General features: G+C 42.6%; 1 protein-coding gene across 2 annotated transcripts; it reads left to right on the forward strand.

Annotated features, from left to right (window-relative positions):
- Positions 1-13,965: 13,965 nt before the first annotated feature.
- On the forward strand, positions 13,966-17,979 carry dtx3la (deltex E3 ubiquitin ligase 3L a). Of its 2 annotated transcripts, none has more exons than XM_083778687.1 (5): positions 13,966-14,200; positions 14,779-14,873; positions 15,226-15,365; positions 16,461-16,672; positions 17,559-17,979. In XM_083778687.1, the coding sequence occupies exons 2-5, from the start codon at positions 14,792-14,794 to the stop codon at positions 17,626-17,628; spliced, it is 504 nt and encodes a 167-aa protein (XP_083634813.1). In that variant the 5' UTR covers positions 13,966-14,200; positions 14,779-14,791; the 3' UTR covers positions 17,629-17,979. The 2 variants fall into 2 exon arrangements, with proteins under 2 accessions (XP_083634813.1, XP_083634812.1); XM_083778686.1 differs by having other exon boundaries at positions 13,966-14,191.
- The last annotated feature ends 501 nt before the right edge of the window (positions 17,980-18,480 follow it).

Below are 18,480 nucleotides of genomic sequence, written 5' to 3' on the forward strand. Positions count from 1 at the left end.
TGGCAATGCAAACATGATTTCTCATGCCAATAAAGCCCCTTTGAATTTGGGCTGAATTGATACCAGGGCGGTCCTTGGACGGAGTCTGACAGGCCTCAAAATCCTCCTCCAGAAAAGTCCACACTGTCCTGCTTATACCTCTCTATCTCTCTCTCTTCCCTGTAGCCCTGGCCCATCCTTTCCTTGTTTCCTTTTCCCCCTCCCTTGTTCTTCTCGCCTCTTGGCACCACTCCCACCCATCTCACCTCTCTCCAATTTCCCTCCTCTCTCACTGGGCCAAATGTGTCTACAGGTTCTCTCCCAAACATTTTGTCTGTCCACCCTTCCCTTTTCTCCCCCCTCCTTCATCCTCACTCTTCTACTACAACCCCTGAACAAGGTCGCAAACGTGGATCCCTGAACAGACTGGGAAAAGAACAATGCAGGGAAAGCCGACCTGCAGGTACTGTTCCCTTTCCTCATGATATACTATAGTAAGTATGTTTTCCACGGACCCCCTAATGCCTGAGGTACCCTCCTGCTCTAAGTAGGCCAAAACAGCAGCCTGCAGGGAGTCAATGTTTGGGCTCTTGCCTTGCAGGAAGTTGACAGAAGTGTCACAGAGCATTGCCTTCACAACAGCATGCTTTGACGTCTGTCTGATAGATCCCCATAAGCAACTGGGCTGATGCTACGAAAAGTACAGAGCAAATATGTTCAGTTGGGCCCTGGCCTCCCCCGTCCACCATAATTTATGTACAGCAGCATTCCATGCATTCAAAGCATGATCACATGAGGACACCCCACGAAAAAAACAAAATAAATGCCAATGTGATTGGCAGACACTCATTCTCTGCCAATCACATGTTTTGACGTGTTATTTCCAAAGCCCACACTGTGTTTTTAGTTTTTACCCCATGGCACTCTTCGCTAACCTATATATAGTTAATCGTTTGAGTCTCTAGCTCCACTCCTGTATCGTTCCACTTCCGCGTCCACCACCATTGCAATTTCGACGGACCTTAAATTGGACCGCATGGACCGTTTGACAAACCTTTCTTTCTCGCAAACGCAAAGCACACCTAGATATATTGTACCAGAATCAATTGAAAAACCCTTTGTATCAGTTTCTTTGGGTTTATATGATGTTACATTTGCTCATGATGCTGATTACTCAATTTCTGATCAAACAGTCACTCGTAGCTCTCGACATACGGCAGAAATGGATTCAGCACATAAAAGTGCCTACATTTTCTAAAGGAACACACACACTTAGGCTTCACCTCAGCCTGTTATTTTCTCTCCTCGCTGTATTAGCTATAGGTATAGCAGGCTGCAGTGATGTGATCAGAAGTGACAAGTGCTGTGCAACTATTTGCACTGGGATGTGATCCACTTGGCTTTGCTGCTGATCAAATCTCCCAGAGAAGAGACTATTAACTCCAAGCAAATTGTGCCAAGTAGCTTAAAGGGGCCCTTGTCTGTTCTAATATCACTGATATCTCCATTTGTTGTCAGGGTATAAAAAGACCTGTCGGCGTGTCACAGTTAGCTGGGGCTTGATAGCGAAAGCACATTTTGTCAGGTTCTCTCTCTCCAATGTTATTAGTGTTTCTCTCTCTAACACACGCACTCGCTTGCGAGCATGCGTGTGCGTGCCATTCGTAAGGTGTTATAGAGAGCCAAAATCCTGGCGTCACTCACTCATGCCCTGGTTCACGAAAGTAATTTCTCTATGGAGAATCACGGGGGGTCATCTTAAAATCGTTTCATATAAGCATTGTGGTCCAAAAATAAACAAGCTGTCTCTGTGATATTATTGTCAGGGAGGTTTGTCTGTATCGTTTGAGATCAGTGAGTTGATTCTTCATATCCATATGAGTGAAACGGCCAGGATGACATGTTTATTTTTCAAACAAGTTCTTATATGAGGCGATCTAAAATCCTGGGGATTACAATGCAAATAAAAAGTACATGAACCCGTGGATTTGCGCCCTCTACCGATATTGACGTCAGACTTCGGTGCTCTATTGACTGAGGTGTTATATAATATTTCTGATACAATGTCCATAAATGTGTAATATTGGCTGTATAGCCTATTGATGGAATGCCCTCATTAAGGTGTTAACTTGCTAAAGTAAACTCACTATCAGAACACACTTTGCAGATGCAACAATGTTATGCTGAGTGTGTGCTCCAAATACCCTGCACATGTTTACACCTGAAACAGGCCAACATTAATACTTGAGCCAGGTGTGTGTGTGTGTGTGTGTGTGTGTGTGTGTGTGTGTGTGTGTGTGTGTGTGTGTGTGTGTGTGTGTGTGTGTGTGTGTGTGTGTGTGTGTGTGTGTTGGTCCTCACAAGTGCATGCACGTGCGTGCGTGCACTTGTGAGGACCAGTTAGTTAGGATAGACATGTAGATGTTAGGTTTTGGGGTTAGAGATAGAACTTCGATTTATTACATTAATTTTCCTGCTTTACTCTTATGGTTAAAATGGTTTGTTTTGAAAAAAAAACAATGGCATAAAAATGGCATAAAATAAAATCGCTGCGTGTGGGCGTGCTTGCGTGTGCATGCGACGTGCGCGAACTGTGCGTGCATGCGTTTGTGCATGCAACGTGCATGCGTACGCGTGCGCTTGGCCTGCCAGTGGCTCCGGTGGGATGGGCCCGCGTCGGCCCTGTCACATGTGCATGTCAGGGGCGTCCATCACGGCCGACATCAACGGGGCTGTCCGTCCAGCCGGCAACACGAGACGAGACAGAGGAGGGAAAGCAGCCCTCCCCTGTCTGTCACCAACAGCTTGGACATGACAAGAAGCAAGAAGAGAGGGTTAAAACAAGAGCAACGGGACCTTGTGACAGTTGACCACGTTGTGAGGCAAACGGCATTAGCCCTAGAACGGCTCTTATTTCACATACAAGAGCCATAGAACACCCTCCTTGAAATCTGGTCGAACTTTAACATATGCGGCATAAATGTGATGAATGCTCCGTTTGTACTCACCCATTAAATAATTCCAAAGACGTGGTGTGAAAAATGGTCCTCTAGTTTTATATCCATGTGAAAGTTCTGGCACAAAACGCGTATTTAGTGAATTATCTCCACTTTTTCAAGAGATGCACACGGACATCTTTCTCTCCGGGCGAGGGGGGCCGGAAAAATCGATGAACTGATTTCACAAATACGTCCTTTTTACCGCAGACGTCATCACCAGTTGACCAGGGAAACACAAAAGTTTGCGGTCACACAATTGGCAGGTGCTTTGCGATAGGTGCTGGGTAATTAATCACACCACCTGCCAATTGTGTGAACGAAAACCTTTGTGTTTCCCTGGTCAATTGGTGATGACGTCTGCGGTAAACAGGACGTATTTGTAAATTTGTATTTGTCACATGGATATAAAACTAGAGGACCATTTTTCACACCATGTCTTTGGAATTATTTAATGGGTGCATAATTAAACTAGAACTGCACACTGTCGAGTGCATACTTGCTTGTTGCACACTAGTAGGCCATAAATGGCCAACTAGTGCGCAAGCAGAGCGCGCAAGTCCTTTCGACCGCTGTAAACTGTCAAATCTCAGTATCTCTGTGAAGGAACGTTTGAAATGTATAATTTGTAGATGTAACTATTTGCTACCTACCTACTTTATGCATATAAACACCTAGTATTATTAAGTATGATTCAAGTTTCTATCTATATAAGAAATACTGTTTTATCGATGTAGATATATTCTGGATCCCTTTTTAGTTTTTCAAAGACAAATAAATCATTGATATGTGATGAAAAAAAAGGTATATAAACTGAATTAAAATATTTTATACAGTATAATTATTCTGTAAACGGTGGAATCTCAATATCTCTGTGAAGGAACGTTTGAAATGTCTAATTATTAGGTGTAACTATTTGCTACCTATCTACTTTATGCATGTAAACACCTAGTATTATGAAGTATGGTTCAAGTTTCTATCTTTATTTTCAAAGAAAAATAAATCATTGATATGTGATGAAAAAAAGTATATAAACTGAATTAAAATATATTATACAGTATAATTAATAATTATTGTATTACTTATTGTAAATTGTCAATTGTTTTAAATGTATTTCATGTTGGACTATAGTGATATTAATACTAAATCATAATCAGAGTAATATGTGTCTCTAACTTCTATTTCTGTAATAATACTTTCACATTTGTTAAAATATACATGATCTAAAATACTTCCGTAATCTGTAGTTGGATTTGTATTTAATTGTTTGCACACTACACTAACGTTAACATTTATGGTTAACTTTTTGACACTTTCGTTACTTTTATACACCCAGAAACATAATGTTGTATTACTTACGTCATCATTGAGAGCAGTTATACAATAGCAAATTGTGCCTGATCTGTCTGATATACTATATGGAGTATGTAGTTGTAAGTTAGTTGATTAGTGGTATACTGTCGTTACTTTGCGCCAAAAACCGTGACAGATTACACAAATGACCATATTTCTTACGTCATTATTGAGAGCTAGTCATACATATACACACCACGTACTCTGGTCCCAGCAGATCAGGCACAATTTGCTATTTTATTTTTTACTGATTATGTATGTAGTATACGTATGACTAGCTCTAAATGATGACTTAAGACATACGTATACATATATATACTATATAGAGTGTGTAGTTGTAAGTTGATTAGCGGTATACTGTGGTTACTTTGTGCCAAAAACCGTGACAGCCGTCCCGCCATTTGATGTTTATGCAAGAAAACAGCAAATCTGTGCCTGGTTTGCTGGGACCAAACGACCACAAATGACCATATTTCTTACGTCATCATTAAGAGCTAGTCATACATATACACACCACGTACTCTGGTCCCAGCAGATCAGGCACAATTTGCTATTTTATTTTTACTGATTATGTATATAGTATACGTATGACCGGGCGAAATTATTACTTGCACGCGCAAGTAATTATCACAGGCATTCTAGGTCTAAAACGGCATATACTTTCCCCTGAGTGAAACGGCGTGAGTGGTCCACTTAACTCTAGTCTAATAACAAATTACAACTTGAATGGATCTGACAAAGCATTTGATCCCAAGGTCTTTCCGTTTGTCGCAGGCACTAGGAGGAGTCATTCTCTACAGTGCCAGGTCTTCTATGGGGAAAGAATGAAGCCACACTCAACAGGTTATTAGACGTTTAGAGATTTTGGTTGCTAGGACAACCCCATCAGCCGGCTCAAAGAAATGGAAGGGATATAACAATTTCCTTTTTCACAACCAGAGATGAAAGGCATGAGAAACAAGACGATATGATCTAAAAGATGTTGTCCAATGTAAAAAATAAAATAAAAATCCATTATACATCTTGTCGTCCAATGTAACAAATACCATGCTACACTATGTTGTCCAATGCAAAAATCCATATAAAAATGCCATGCTAGTGATGCTACATACACTACTGTATGTCGTCAAATGTACAAACCGTCAAACCATAAAAGAAAATGCCACAGTACATTATGTCTTCCGATGTAAAAATCAGTGGAAGTACTAGGAAAGCAAAAAAGGAAAAAAGAATGCAAGAAAAGGAGATGTGACCCTGAGAAGCTGAAAGATCGAAGTCACTATATATACCTGTATTATGGCAGTGCTGTGAACGAGTTGAAAGTATTCGAAGGTTAAAATAAAGCACATGTATTTATGGCCTATATTGAAACACAATGAGCACCGAACATTCGTTCTTTATGTGTACGAAGCCTCAGGGTGCTACAAATGTTTATCTGCAATCCTGTACGTAGACTTAGAAATGAAACTATAGTGTTGACTAATCATTACAAGTGGCTCTTATTTTGAAGAGGAAGTCTGTTTGGGTTGTAGCCGAGCTGCCATGACATGAAGTTGTTATGATGCCGGCAGTCTTTTTTTGAATTATTATCTTTCATTTGCTTTTGACATTTCATTTACATACAGTTGTAAAATGCAAGTTAAATACATTTCCTAACTGAACAGTTACAAACCCTTCCCCGACCCTTCCTAGTACAAGAAAACTATCAAATGCATGATTTACTTTATGACCATGATTATCTGTGCTACCACATAAAAAGCAGACAAAAAAAAAAAAAAAAAGACAACAACAACAATCTCTGTTATGCTTCAATTAGCTCTCTCCAGTTCTTGTCCCATATTTGGTATGTAATCCATTGCCCGACCCCAGATCTTCTGAAAGTGTAATAATTTTCCTTTCACATTATACATGATTTTTTATAGGATAAAAGTTCTGTCCACCATTGATTAGTCGAGGGAGGGGGTTCAGATTTCCAATGACAAAGAATACATTTTTTTGCAGCAGACATTGCTAACAGGGTAAATTTCTTCTCAAAGATGTCAAGGTTACTCAGCATAGAGGCATCACCCAAAATAGCTATTTGTGCGTCAGGAGTCACAGTTTTTCCAATAATTTTTGAAAGTTGTTCAAATTTCCAATAATAATTTAGCTTCCGGCAAGTCCAGAACGTGTGGATTAGGTCTCCTTTAACATTTTGATATCGAAGACAATTGGGTGATGTCTCGTGGCTAAATTGATATAATCTGTGAGGTGTATATAATACATTCTGTGTAATGTGTTAAATTGGATTAACCTATGGTTGGAGCTTGTTAAAGTTGTTTGGGAGTTCTGGAGCAATGACTGCCATTCTTTCATGCAGGTATATTTGTGTTTAATGTCTTTTTCCCATTTATTTTTTTGTTGTAGCATCTTATCATCTTTCTGCTCAGTGTTCATCAGTGTGTACATTTTAGATACAAGGATTTTGTAGTGTTAAACAGTTTCTCTATTGGTGTTTCAGACATATGGGGATAGCTATAACTGTTATTTTTTACCCAATTCCGTATCTGTAGGTATTTAAAAAAGTTGGATAAAGGTAAATTATATTTAGCTCTCAGGGAATTAAAATCAGAAAAGATGCTTTGGTTATACAAGTCTCTTATATTTCACTGATTCCCTTGGTTCTCCAGTTTTCAGATATTCCATCACTAATAATTTTGGGGACACAAGGGTTGTTCCACAGAGGCATGCTCATTAACAAGGTGTTTTGTTTTCCCATTAGTTTAATAGTTGCTTTCCAACATGCAAAGGTGTGATGTATAATCTGGTTTTTAGTGATAGAATTAAGGGTTTTTTGCGTGTCTATATAGGGGATTACCTGTGGTAGAGTAGGATGGATTATGTTTTCTTCCAGTTTAACCCATGCTGGTGTGGGCAGCCTCTCACTGTTGAGCCAACACCAAATAACACGTGATTGACAGGCTAGGTAATACAGTCTGAAGTTGGGGAGGTTTAAGCCCCCTTTATTCCCCTATAGATCTTTCCATTTGTATAGGTCGGTTTTGATTTTTTCCATAATAGGTAAATAGTTATTTTGGTATATTTGGTTCAAGTCGTTAGATATTTGGATTCCCAGGTATTTGAAGCTTTTTGGTGCCCATTTGAAATGGGAAACCAATGGGTGGGTATTGTGGGTGGTAACACTATTGAGTGGCATTATTTCACTCATGATGCCGGCAGTCTAACACAAAAGAACCCATGTGGATTAAACACAGGCTTTTAGCTTGAAAACCATGCATCTTTGGAAGTACGTTAAACATGGAACCTCCGCAGCATTAGGTGAGTAGTTCATAAGTCTCATGCTGGCTCACACTGGTAAAATCATTATCAACAACAGCTGCCCAAAAAACATTAACAGGTAGGCTACAGTACAGTAGGCCTATACTGTTACTGTCACTGCCTGCAATAATTTGATGTTAAACTATGTTTTGCTGCTGCGCTGTGGACTCTGAATAAACAACATCTTGGAACATCATCTCGTCTGTTTGCCGTGCACATTTCTCTCCTGTATATATTTTAATATACGACACCTGCTTATAGTGCTTGTACTTGCAACAGTTTGGCCGCCGTGCCAATTATTATAAGCATTTTAGTAATTAGTTGAAGTGGGTCCTCTCTGTGCACTGCTGAACTCTTAACTCTCTAATGGTTTGAATTTGTGTGAGAGAGGGGGGCCGGATCATGCGCTCTGCTCCCCTGGCCCGATATTGACTTGTTCCGCCAATATGAGAGAGACAGAGAGAGAGAGAGAGAGAGAGAGAGAGTGTGTGGATATTATCTTGATTTATTCTGAGAAAATGGAAATAGTGTGTCCAACACGGCTTGAGAAGAGATCAGAGGCCAGATGACAGAGTAAAACACCTGTGACACTCTCTCAATACCAAATAGGTTCAACCTTCATCTGATGAATACTATGTGAACAATGTTGGGGACTTTCATGTCTGTTTGTGAGCCATGCTAACCGCTCCAACATGTGACTTTCTGTTCAGGTGTCTATGCATTATTATTCCGCCCCCCTGGGGGGTCCCGACACACAGCTTGAGACTCAGAACCAGTGCCTCAGTGAATAGTAAAGTAATAAGGTCACTTGAGCTTTGGGTGATACAAAGGGGAGGCAGACGAGGGGGAGACAGATGGACAGTCTAATTGAGGACAGTGAGTTGTTCATCAGGAGTTAGTTGGGTCCATGTGTCTATTCAGCTGATGACTGCGAGGAGACGAATGCTTCTTCAGTGACAGTGAAATCAATGAACACAACTGTGTCACACTATCTGGCTTGGAGACGCAGAACAGAGATGGATGGCTTTCTTTGGTTTGGTACAGTGGACATTAGATTGATATTGAGTATTTATTTTTCGGATTGCCAAACCTTCCAAGGTACTGTAGTGGTTCTCTACTACTCTAGTTTTCATCGTATTGTCTTGAAAGGCCACTCCTGTGTTAAGTTTCTCCACAGTGTGATTGCGTTTGTGTGTGTGTGTGTGTGTGTGTGTGTGTGTGTGTGTGTGTGTGTGTGTGTGTGTGTGTGTGTGTGTGTGTGTGTGTGTGCGTGTGATGTGTGTGTGTGTGTGTGTGTGTGTGTGTGTGTGTGTGTGTGCGAGCGTGCGTGCGTGCGTGTCCGTGCGCTTAAAAATAAAATGGCTCCCTATGCTGCCTTTGTAGAAAGGCAAATCAATTGTGACATTCACCGGACAGCGCACAACACACTTAATTAGCGCAAAGACACGTCGGCGAGAGGCAAATTATCCAATAACTCAGGAGCAGACGCTGCCTACCCAGGCCAGGAGGAGATGAGGCTGGCATGGCAGCACACAGCTGGGGCCTCCTGTCCATTTATTTGGCACTTTAGCCCAATTTCTCACAATTACACACCAGTAATACCTGACAGCAGCTCTGCGGCTAATTGCACCGAGCGCATGATAAAGTAGTCCGTTTATCTGCCTGTGTGAAAACACAAACACTTGCACGTGTGCACCATAGAGTATTAAAAGGATAGAGACTGGATAGAGACCCCCCCCCCCCCCCCCCGCTATTCATTGAAGTGGAAGTTTCTCAGTGGCGCTTTTAAGCACCCGGAAGAACCGTCTACTTCCGCATTTGACCAAATGCGTCATGAATCCACGGGTCCGCCTGCAGTTCACACTCCAACCACTAGGGCCGAGTGCTTCAACGTTGGAGAGCCTCACTGGGGGCTTGGGTGTACACTAACCAGCACGCACGGCGCACGCACGTATACATGTCTTTTTACCACACACGCACGCAAGCACGCACGCAAACACGCAAGCACGCACGCACACACACTGAAGACTCAAGAAAACATAGGCTATACACGCATATGTATTCAATAAAAGCACGGTTAAGGGGGTTACTTGTGTGGGGAGTTGGTTTTATTGCTTGGAGTCCCCTAACATTCAGGAATAGACAGACTGCGCACGCATGCATGCACGCACGCACACACACACACACACACACACACACACACACACACACACACACACACACACACACACACACACACACACACACACACACACACACACACTTGTCCCTTTTCTTCTGGACAGTGCTTGACCAGATAATGCCACCAAGCACTTATTTCTGTGTCGCTGCCTGTCTTTCACCTCCGTCTCAATTCCGTGGGTACATCAACAATTCCTTCCCACACATTTCATTGTCTTCAGTCTCCTGGGGCCACCCAGCCATAGTCTGGAGATCAATATCTCTACAGCCAATTTGTTAGCTGCAAATGCCTGGCGATATCTCCCCATATTAAATGCCACACAGCCCCCATCAGAGGCCTGTCCGGTCTTTCACCTCCTACCATATGCAGAAAACGCAGGGTGAAAAAAAGGGTGAGCGTCCATTCAGAAACATATTAGACCTATAGGTGTGGGATGTAGGATAGGGTGGGGGAGTAAGCCAGTGGGAATTGTAAGTGGACACCAACCATTCGATGAGGATTTGATGAATTAGACATATACTGTATACCAGAGTTCCAGCAGGATTAACAGTGACTCAATTGTATCCCCAAAACATCTGTCTGCATCCACTCCACTATCATTGATTACACATAGCATGCACATTACCAGTGATTACACATAGCATGCACATAGGTACATAACAGCAAGGAAAAGAAGATATATATGCACAATATAGAGAAAATCACACCGGTGTTAAGTGAGTGGTGCAACTCTGTGTGTGTGTGTGTGTGGGGGGGGGGGGGGGGGGGGGGGGTTCCAGACCCACAGTAACTGTACCCTGTACTGTACTGTACTGTACTGTACTGTACTGTACTGTACTGTACTGTACTGTACTGTACTGTACTGTACTGTACTGTACTGTACTGTACTGTACTGTACTGTACTGGATGTATTCACACCTATAATATTCAGCCATTTGAGATTAAATCATGAATAGATCATGTCTCTGATTCATTATTATGCTCTCTCTATTTCTCACCTCTCTGAATATTGATCAGTCTAAATGCTACAATCTATTCCGTTTATTCCCAATGTTAATATAGGATCATCACTGCTGTGATGGTGTGTGTGTGTGTGTGTGAATGTGCATGTGCTGCGCAAGCACACGTGCGTGTGTGTGTGCGTGTGAGCATGCGTGCGTGCGTGCGTGTGTGTGTGTGTGTGTGTGTGTGTGTGTGTGTGTGTGTGTGTGTGTGTGTGTGTGTGTGTGTGTGTGTGTGTGTGTGTGTGTGTGTGTGTGTGTGTGTGTGTGTGTGTGTGTGTGTGTGTGTGTGCGTGCGTGCATGTGTGTGTGTGTGTGTGTGTGTGTGCGTGTGTGTGTGTGTGTGTGTGTGTGTGTGTGTGTGCATGTGTGTGTGTGTGTGTGTGCACAGCCCGGGCCCCGGGTGCATGCATGTGAGTGTGTGTATGATATTGTTATTGTGACACAGTAGTGTGGAGCGATCCCTAGGGCCATGAGGCAATCTGCTCACCATATAGCTTATTGTGAACGGTCGCATTTAATCCATGATTTAAAAACCTATAAGGCTGAGGCAGGAACGACCTGCAGGTTCAAACCAATTGAAGGAGGGTCATTCCCAAGAATTGTTTTGAATTGACTCATACTTGCGTGCGTGTGTGCGCGCATGTGAGTGCGTGCATGTGTGCGTGCATGTGTGGCCGGGTGGTAGAGAGACTGAGAGAAATGTGCTGTACATGCTGATAAAGTAACACTTTATCTACAACCAGAAACAATAAACCATGTTGACATTGTGAAAAAAACAAGAACAACAGAAACAAAAACGTCACTCAACAGCTTGAGCCTGTAAATACCTCTCAACCCGGATTTGTGCTGAGGGCAGAGCAGCACCGGATCTGTCTTTATCCACCTTCAGCCAGTCTGAGGGCAGAGCAGCACCGGATCTGTCTTTATCCACCTTCAGCCAGTCTTCTCCTTTTTCTTCCACAAAACACCAGCTATAGGATCCACAGCACCTTAGAAGTAAATAAAACATTGATGACATTTTGTGTTATAGCGGGGGACAAAAAGCTTTGATGGACCCGGATTGATGGATTTAGCATACATTGGGGCAATGGGCCTATATGTTATATCTATATCTGTTAAATCAGTATAGCGTACATCCATCCATGAACTTTTTCTCTATTGTCTGACTAGAGACAATTGTGTGGTGAGTGGTGACTGGATTGGAGTCCCTTAATTCTGCAGATTATGCAGATTATGCAGAATGTCCCTTTTCAAGTTTTCAAATACAAATACGGCTATTTTCAAATGGCTGAAATGTATAGGGCTGAAGTGGTTAATATAATATATATATGTTTTGTAGTAATATTCTAAATCTACCTCGAGACGCCCTGAGGGCGAGAGCGAGAAGTGTAAGTATTATAAATGGGAAAGTACAAATGCCTCACAGTTGTATGTAAGTACATTACTTCAGTAAATGTACTTACTGTAGTTACTTTCCACCACTGCTTTCGATGGTGAGGAGTTTCACTGGGAGGGTGAAACTCATGCATTCGGAGCAACATTCTATCCCTTCCATTCCTGCTCCTTCCTGATAAACAGGCAGACTGTCAGACCAGTCTGACCAACCTGTTGGAGCTGCTGACCAACCTGTTGCTAGTGCATTGATAATAATTGAGTCCCTTGTTTGTGCCGAATCTGGGTTGCACATGGTTTGTTGCACTCCCTCTGGTGTTGTGGACTTCGTTAACATTAAGGAAGTATTTAGACAGGTACATGGGTATCTTGGTGGTGTATCGAATCTTGTGGACCAGACCCATTGCAAGATGCTGTACTCCAGCCTGTCAAAGTGGGCAGGGGTGAGGTGGGTTCGGGGGGTGAGGCCAAGTAGGAGCCTGACAAGTTTGTTTTCGGAAGTCTGGAGCCTTGTTTTGAACTTTGAACTAAGTTTGAGGTGCTGTGGTACCAAGAGGTGCATGCATAGTCGAAGAAACCTTGTACGAGGGCTCCTAGACAAAAACTAGAAAATATGACCATATTACACCAAAATCCTTACATTGGCTACCAGTGTCCCAGAGAATTGATTTTAAAATGTTATTACTTGTCTATAAATCTGTTTGTGGCTTTGGGCCCAGCTACATCTCAGACATGCTGAACCCTCCATAACCCTTAAGGTCATCTGGGGCTGGCCTACTGATAGTTCACCCGATAGCGGAACAAAACATGGTGAAGCAGCATTCCACCATTATGCACCACAAACCTGGAATAACATTCCAGGTTACATTAGGAAATCCCCAACAATAGCCGTTTTTAAAAACATATTTATTTAACATTGCCTATCCCAGTGATGTCTACTAATAACAGCTGGGTCTTGCATGGACTTTAAATTAGCCGTGTTTTCTGTTTCTATTAAAGGTGGGAGTATTTGTTGTAATTTATATGCTCCTATATCTTATTTTAATTGTATCTATTATAATCTGTATTCATTTTAAAGTGCACTGTTGCACTCTGTATTTGCTTTTATTCTGTAAAGCACTTTCAATTGCCTTGTGTATGGTGCTATATAAATAAAATTGCCTTGCCTTGCCTTGCCTGTTAGGGTCTTCAAGGTGTTTTTGTTGACCAGTGAGGAGATCCTGTAAAGGAATCTTGTTCTTTGGTTGACTTTTTTGATTACGTTGGTGGCCATTTTATCACCGGAAAGATTATCCTCCAGGATGGAACCTAGGTAGGTAATTTCATGTTTTCGTACGATAATATTGTCACCCACTCTAACCAGGAGGATCTGCCTATAGCTGAGATTACTATTAGATCCAAAGAGAATTGATTCAGTTTTTCCCAGGTGTAAATACCTGTTCAGAAACCCACCATTCACTCTCACTATCTCTAACACAAACAAACACAGAAACACACACACACACGCACCCCCCCCTCACCACACACACACACACACACACACACACACACACACACACACACACACACACACACACACACACACACACACACACACCACCTCGGCCACACCCGCATCTCTTCAGGTGTGTAAAAATCTAAATGCTGTCACACCAGTCAGTCCATTGAACCACAGCCCGACGGCTCGCCACACCCATTTCTCTCCGTGCCTCTCACTCTGTGAACAGACTATATACTCACTTGTCACCTGTCGTGTCACCATGATGAGCTGTGCAAACGTGGCCTAGAAGAACTGCTGCCAAGACGAAAAGGAGCAGCTAGAGAAAAGGAGCAGGGAAGTAGCTGCTGAGAAGACAGAGAGCCGCGTATAGACAAAGAGGAGAAAAGCTGGGTTGTAAATATATAGGATACATCGATAACCAAGAGCAAACTGAGCAGGAGACGAAAGCGTTGTGAAACTTCAACAGGTGAGTGCTGTACGTAAACTAGCCTTATTTATGCATGCCGTTGTCGTACACTGAAAATAGCCTTATCTAAAAGCTCACAACACCTTGCATTGCTATTATGGATTGTGCCTCAAAATGTATAATACTGTAGCAATGCCCGACAATAGAAGATGTACTTCAGATAACAATTTGTGAGCTGTAGATCTGCTATTTTCAGTGCCAGACACTGGCTGGCAGAACCAGTAGCCAACACCCTGGCTACAACACACTGCCCAGCATGAGCTAGCATTCATGCAAGGTTATTTTATAATTTAGTAGGCCTTATTTTTATCATTTCTAATTATTAAGGATGAGTAGGCTATCTTTGGTTGAATTGTGTCAAGCCACGAAACTAACGACGTTGGTTTTCTTTCTCATTTTGTAAAAACAATGTATTGCTTACAATAATAATCATTGAATGTTACTGTTATGGAAATATGTTTTTGGACACAATCACAACCCAACCCAAACATAACCATAACATAACATAACATAACCATAACATAATCCAACATAACTCAAACATCTCGATTTCCTTCCTACTCGTCTCTCTCTCTTTCTCTCTCCAGCCTGTGTGTCACTATGGGCGCAGCACAGAGCAGTGATACGTTCCACTGTAACCAGTACCTAAATGGACAGGGGCCTCCAACACTGGCACACCAAGGTACAGTACTCCTCTACCTACTGTACCTACCACACCATTAACTCTCTCTCTAGCTGCTCGCCTGTCAACTCCACCATCTCTCTCTCTCTCTATCTCTCCTTTCTCTGCCCCCCTTGGCCCCTTCTGTTGTTTCCTCCGTAATCCATATTTCTTTCTTTCTTTCTTATACATTTTAACTATCCTAATAATTTCTGAATGTCTCCCTCTTACTCTGCCTTATCTCAATCTGTGTGTGTGTGTGTGTGTGTGTGTGTGTGTGTGTGTGTGTGTGTGTGTGTGTGTGTGTGTGTGTGTGTGTGTGTGTGTGTGTGTGTGTGTGTGTGTGTGTGTGTGTGTGTGTGTGTGTGTGCAGCTATTGCAGGGCTCAAGGCTCTGGGCAACAGCCAGCCGGAGGGACAGATGACCTGGGTGGTCCTCCACAGAGATCTGCCCGGCTACCCCGAAGACAACACGTTGCAGATCAACTACGTCTTCCCTGACGGCATACAGACCGTAAGCACACACCCACAGACACACAGACACAGCACACACAGCACACACCCACAGACACACAGACACAGACACACACCCACAGACACAGCACCGAAAAATTGTTTCTGAAAAATATTGGCTCGGGGGAAAAATATATATACCTTTAAAGTCCTGTCAGGCTTTGACCCAATAAGAGAGGAGTTGTCAGTTTGTTCCCTTCAAAATGGTGCCTAAGAGCTCTGTCATCCTTCCGAGGAAATTATTTTGCTTGAACATTAAGTGCTGAATGTCACCTCTCTCCCATGCTTTGAATAAACAAACTGCTGTCCCCCCCCCGCTGTTCTGTCATCATTATTTGGGATTTTCAGATATGCCTTATGGCAGTGAAATGCCTTTCGAAGTAAAGGTGAGAGTGCCGCTCTGACATAAGAAATAAGTCTTATAGCGTGACATACCCACAGCATGATGAACTTGACACTTTAAAAATACTTCCAACATCGTGTCTGACAGCATTCCCTCCTATTAACAAGCTGAATATCGGGTTAGTCATGTTGTCACTTCAGCATCAAGGAAGTCTCAACTTCCCCTAAACTTTCCACAACCGGTGACTACAGATTCGACACAGATTCGTCTTGAGACTTATATCCGCCACTCCTAGATAATAAAGATTATACTGTAGACAACCATTTCTGCCGTATATGGTAACCAGACACCAACACACCCTGTTCCTGACCTGTTCCAAAGAGAAAGAAATTACAGCCAAATCTTTTTTTCATTGCAATTTGAAAATACAGTGAGAACCTTGCTAAGGAGAAGAGTGACAACTTAATTAACTGGTCTCTCTTTGACATTGATGGAATTGGGCATCTTAGACTGGGAGAGCATTCAGAAGTGATCTAATTGGATCTTTGGCTCATTACATACGACACAATTCACTCCTTATTCCATCATGTATATAGTGCATGTTCCTAGCATGTATTGTAGTAGTAGTGTAGTATATTGTAGTTTTTTCTGTCATTGGCTGAATGCATTTGTACTGAATAGAAAAAGCTCAGTTTAATAAATAAAAAACAGCTGCGTGAGTGTATGAAGCCTAAATGAACGTTTCTTCCCCAGGAGAAGCACCCTCACCCTGGGCAGCCATTTCCGGGCCTGCGCCAGTGGGCGTACCTCCCGGACAACCGTGACGGCAGGAAGGTCCTCAAGATGCTGGACAAGGCCTTCGGCCAGCGGCTCCTCTTCACCATCGCCACCAATCAGGAGGGAGAAGATGTCGTCGCCACGTCGCACGTGCCCCTCAAAATACAACCCGACGGAGGGAGCAAGATGTAAGTATAACGTTTGTGTGCTTTGATCCCGGAAAGGTTTCTAGAACACTGAATGTACAGTATGATGATCACATTCTACAGCAAGGGTTCCACTGAATGTACAGTAAGATGATCAGGGTTCCAGGCCGCGGCCCCCCAACTGGGATCCCCTTTGTAGGCATAGAGTTTGACTCAGTTCCACAGATAAATATTGTAAAAATAGCCAAACTACCTGCAGAAAGACGCCTGAGGGCGAGAAGTGAAGTGAGAAGTGATATGGGTGTACACCGGGTGTACACCGGGTGTACACCGGGTGTACACCGGGTTGATAAATGAGGGCCTAAGAGTTAAAGTGCTTACGTAACATATGTCGCAGTGGGACGCGTGCAAACATCTTGGTAAGAGGTTTCCAACCGAACCACCCGAGAGCATATTATGGAATGAAACTCAGTGAGTTACGAAAGGACCACTGACTGCAATTCATGTGTATGATCTACTTCCAGATTTACAACAAAGAAAATGTTAATTGCATTCTGAATGCGATAAAAGGGACCATTCCCTGGCTAGTTTTGCTCTCCTGCTACTGGCACATTTTCATGGTCCCTTTGACAATCAGGTTCTGCTGGCTTCAGCTGTTAGCAGCCATTGAAGTGAGGCGACAGTTTGTAGATAGAATGCAGACACTTAAAAAATGCAAAGGTTTTAGATTATGCAGTATCTATCTATATCGGCATGGCATAGACTGGCAATCTCGCCGATACTGATACCAATATTTTAGGCAGTATAGCGGCAGCTTTTCCCGATACTGGTATATCGGTATCGGAACAACTCTAATGTACACATAGCCATTATTATCAATCTTTGCGGCCATCAAGTTTAATTTGACTCTTGTTTTTGCACCATCCAGTGACAGCTATCCGGACCCGGACTACCTGAAGAGTGTCAAGAAGATCCTCAAAGCAAAGGGCATCGAGTGACACGTTGATGGATGGATGGATGCCTGGAGAATGAGTGACATGAACGAAGGAGAAAGGATCATCTGATGGTGTTTAATGGGGCCGGTTGGTCTGGAGCTAAAACCGAACTGCTCTGCAGTGTCAACGTCATCTTGAGGACCCCTGGATGTCCAAAAGCAAGCACGACGTGTGTGCAGGAACATTTGCGACATTATGTGCTACACTTTTATAATGTGACTTTATTGTCTTTTATGTACAGAATGTGACTTTTTAAGTTGCACAAAATGGATGTATCATATACGCCTAAACTCTTTTCTATGTACAGATTATGCTACAAGCTACATTACAAAATATATTTAATATATAAAACCTTCAGCTCAACTTTTGTTTTTTTTGTCTTGTGGATTCACTGCACCTACAGTAGTGATATTGTCAATATGACAGCGATATAAAACTGTGACAAATGAATCCACATTTAATTTAATGCACAAACATATAAAGATCAATGCCAAACTGTCTGAATATAAACAACATAGGCATACTGCATTCATTATAGACAGTCCATACACTCACTAAAGAGAGCATACCTCCCCTCCTCTCCTGTCTCCTGGAGGAGCTTTAAGGAACGTCTCCTTTTATTGTCCTTATTTTTCTTTCCGTGCGTTTTGCCCTTCCTCGCCGCCGCTCCTCTCTCCCTTATTGGTCCAGATTGCAGAGTGTGAACTTTCCTGCAGGGTGATGGCAGGTCCCTTCTGTTCTCCTCAAACTGAATTACATTCGGGCCTTCACACACACAATAAAGTCTAATCACATTGGGCGCTCCCATTTGGGAGGCCCCTGTCATCCAGGGGCGCCTCTTAAACCACTTTCTCG

This window comes from Protomyctophum parallelum (assembly GCF_964188405.1).
Source record: "Protomyctophum parallelum genome assembly, chromosome: 12".
Taxonomy (NCBI): Eukaryota; Metazoa; Chordata; class Actinopteri; order Myctophiformes; family Myctophidae; genus Protomyctophum; species Protomyctophum parallelum.

What these genes read in the sequence shown, in the direction of transcription:
- dtx3la (XM_083778687.1), top strand. Translation starts at nt 14,792, where the DNA reads ATGGGCGCAGCACAGAGCAGTGATACGTTCCACTGTAACCAGTACCTA. An exon ending in TCCCTGACGGCATACAGACC is followed by an intron (nt 15,366 to 16,460) that starts GTAAGCACACAC and finishes TTTCTTCCCCAG; the next exon opens with GAGAAGCACCCTCACCCTGG. An exon ending in CCCGACGGAGGGAGCAAGAT is followed by an intron (nt 16,673 to 17,558) that starts GTAAGTATAACG and finishes TGCACCATCCAG; the next exon opens with TGACAGCTATCCGGACCCGG.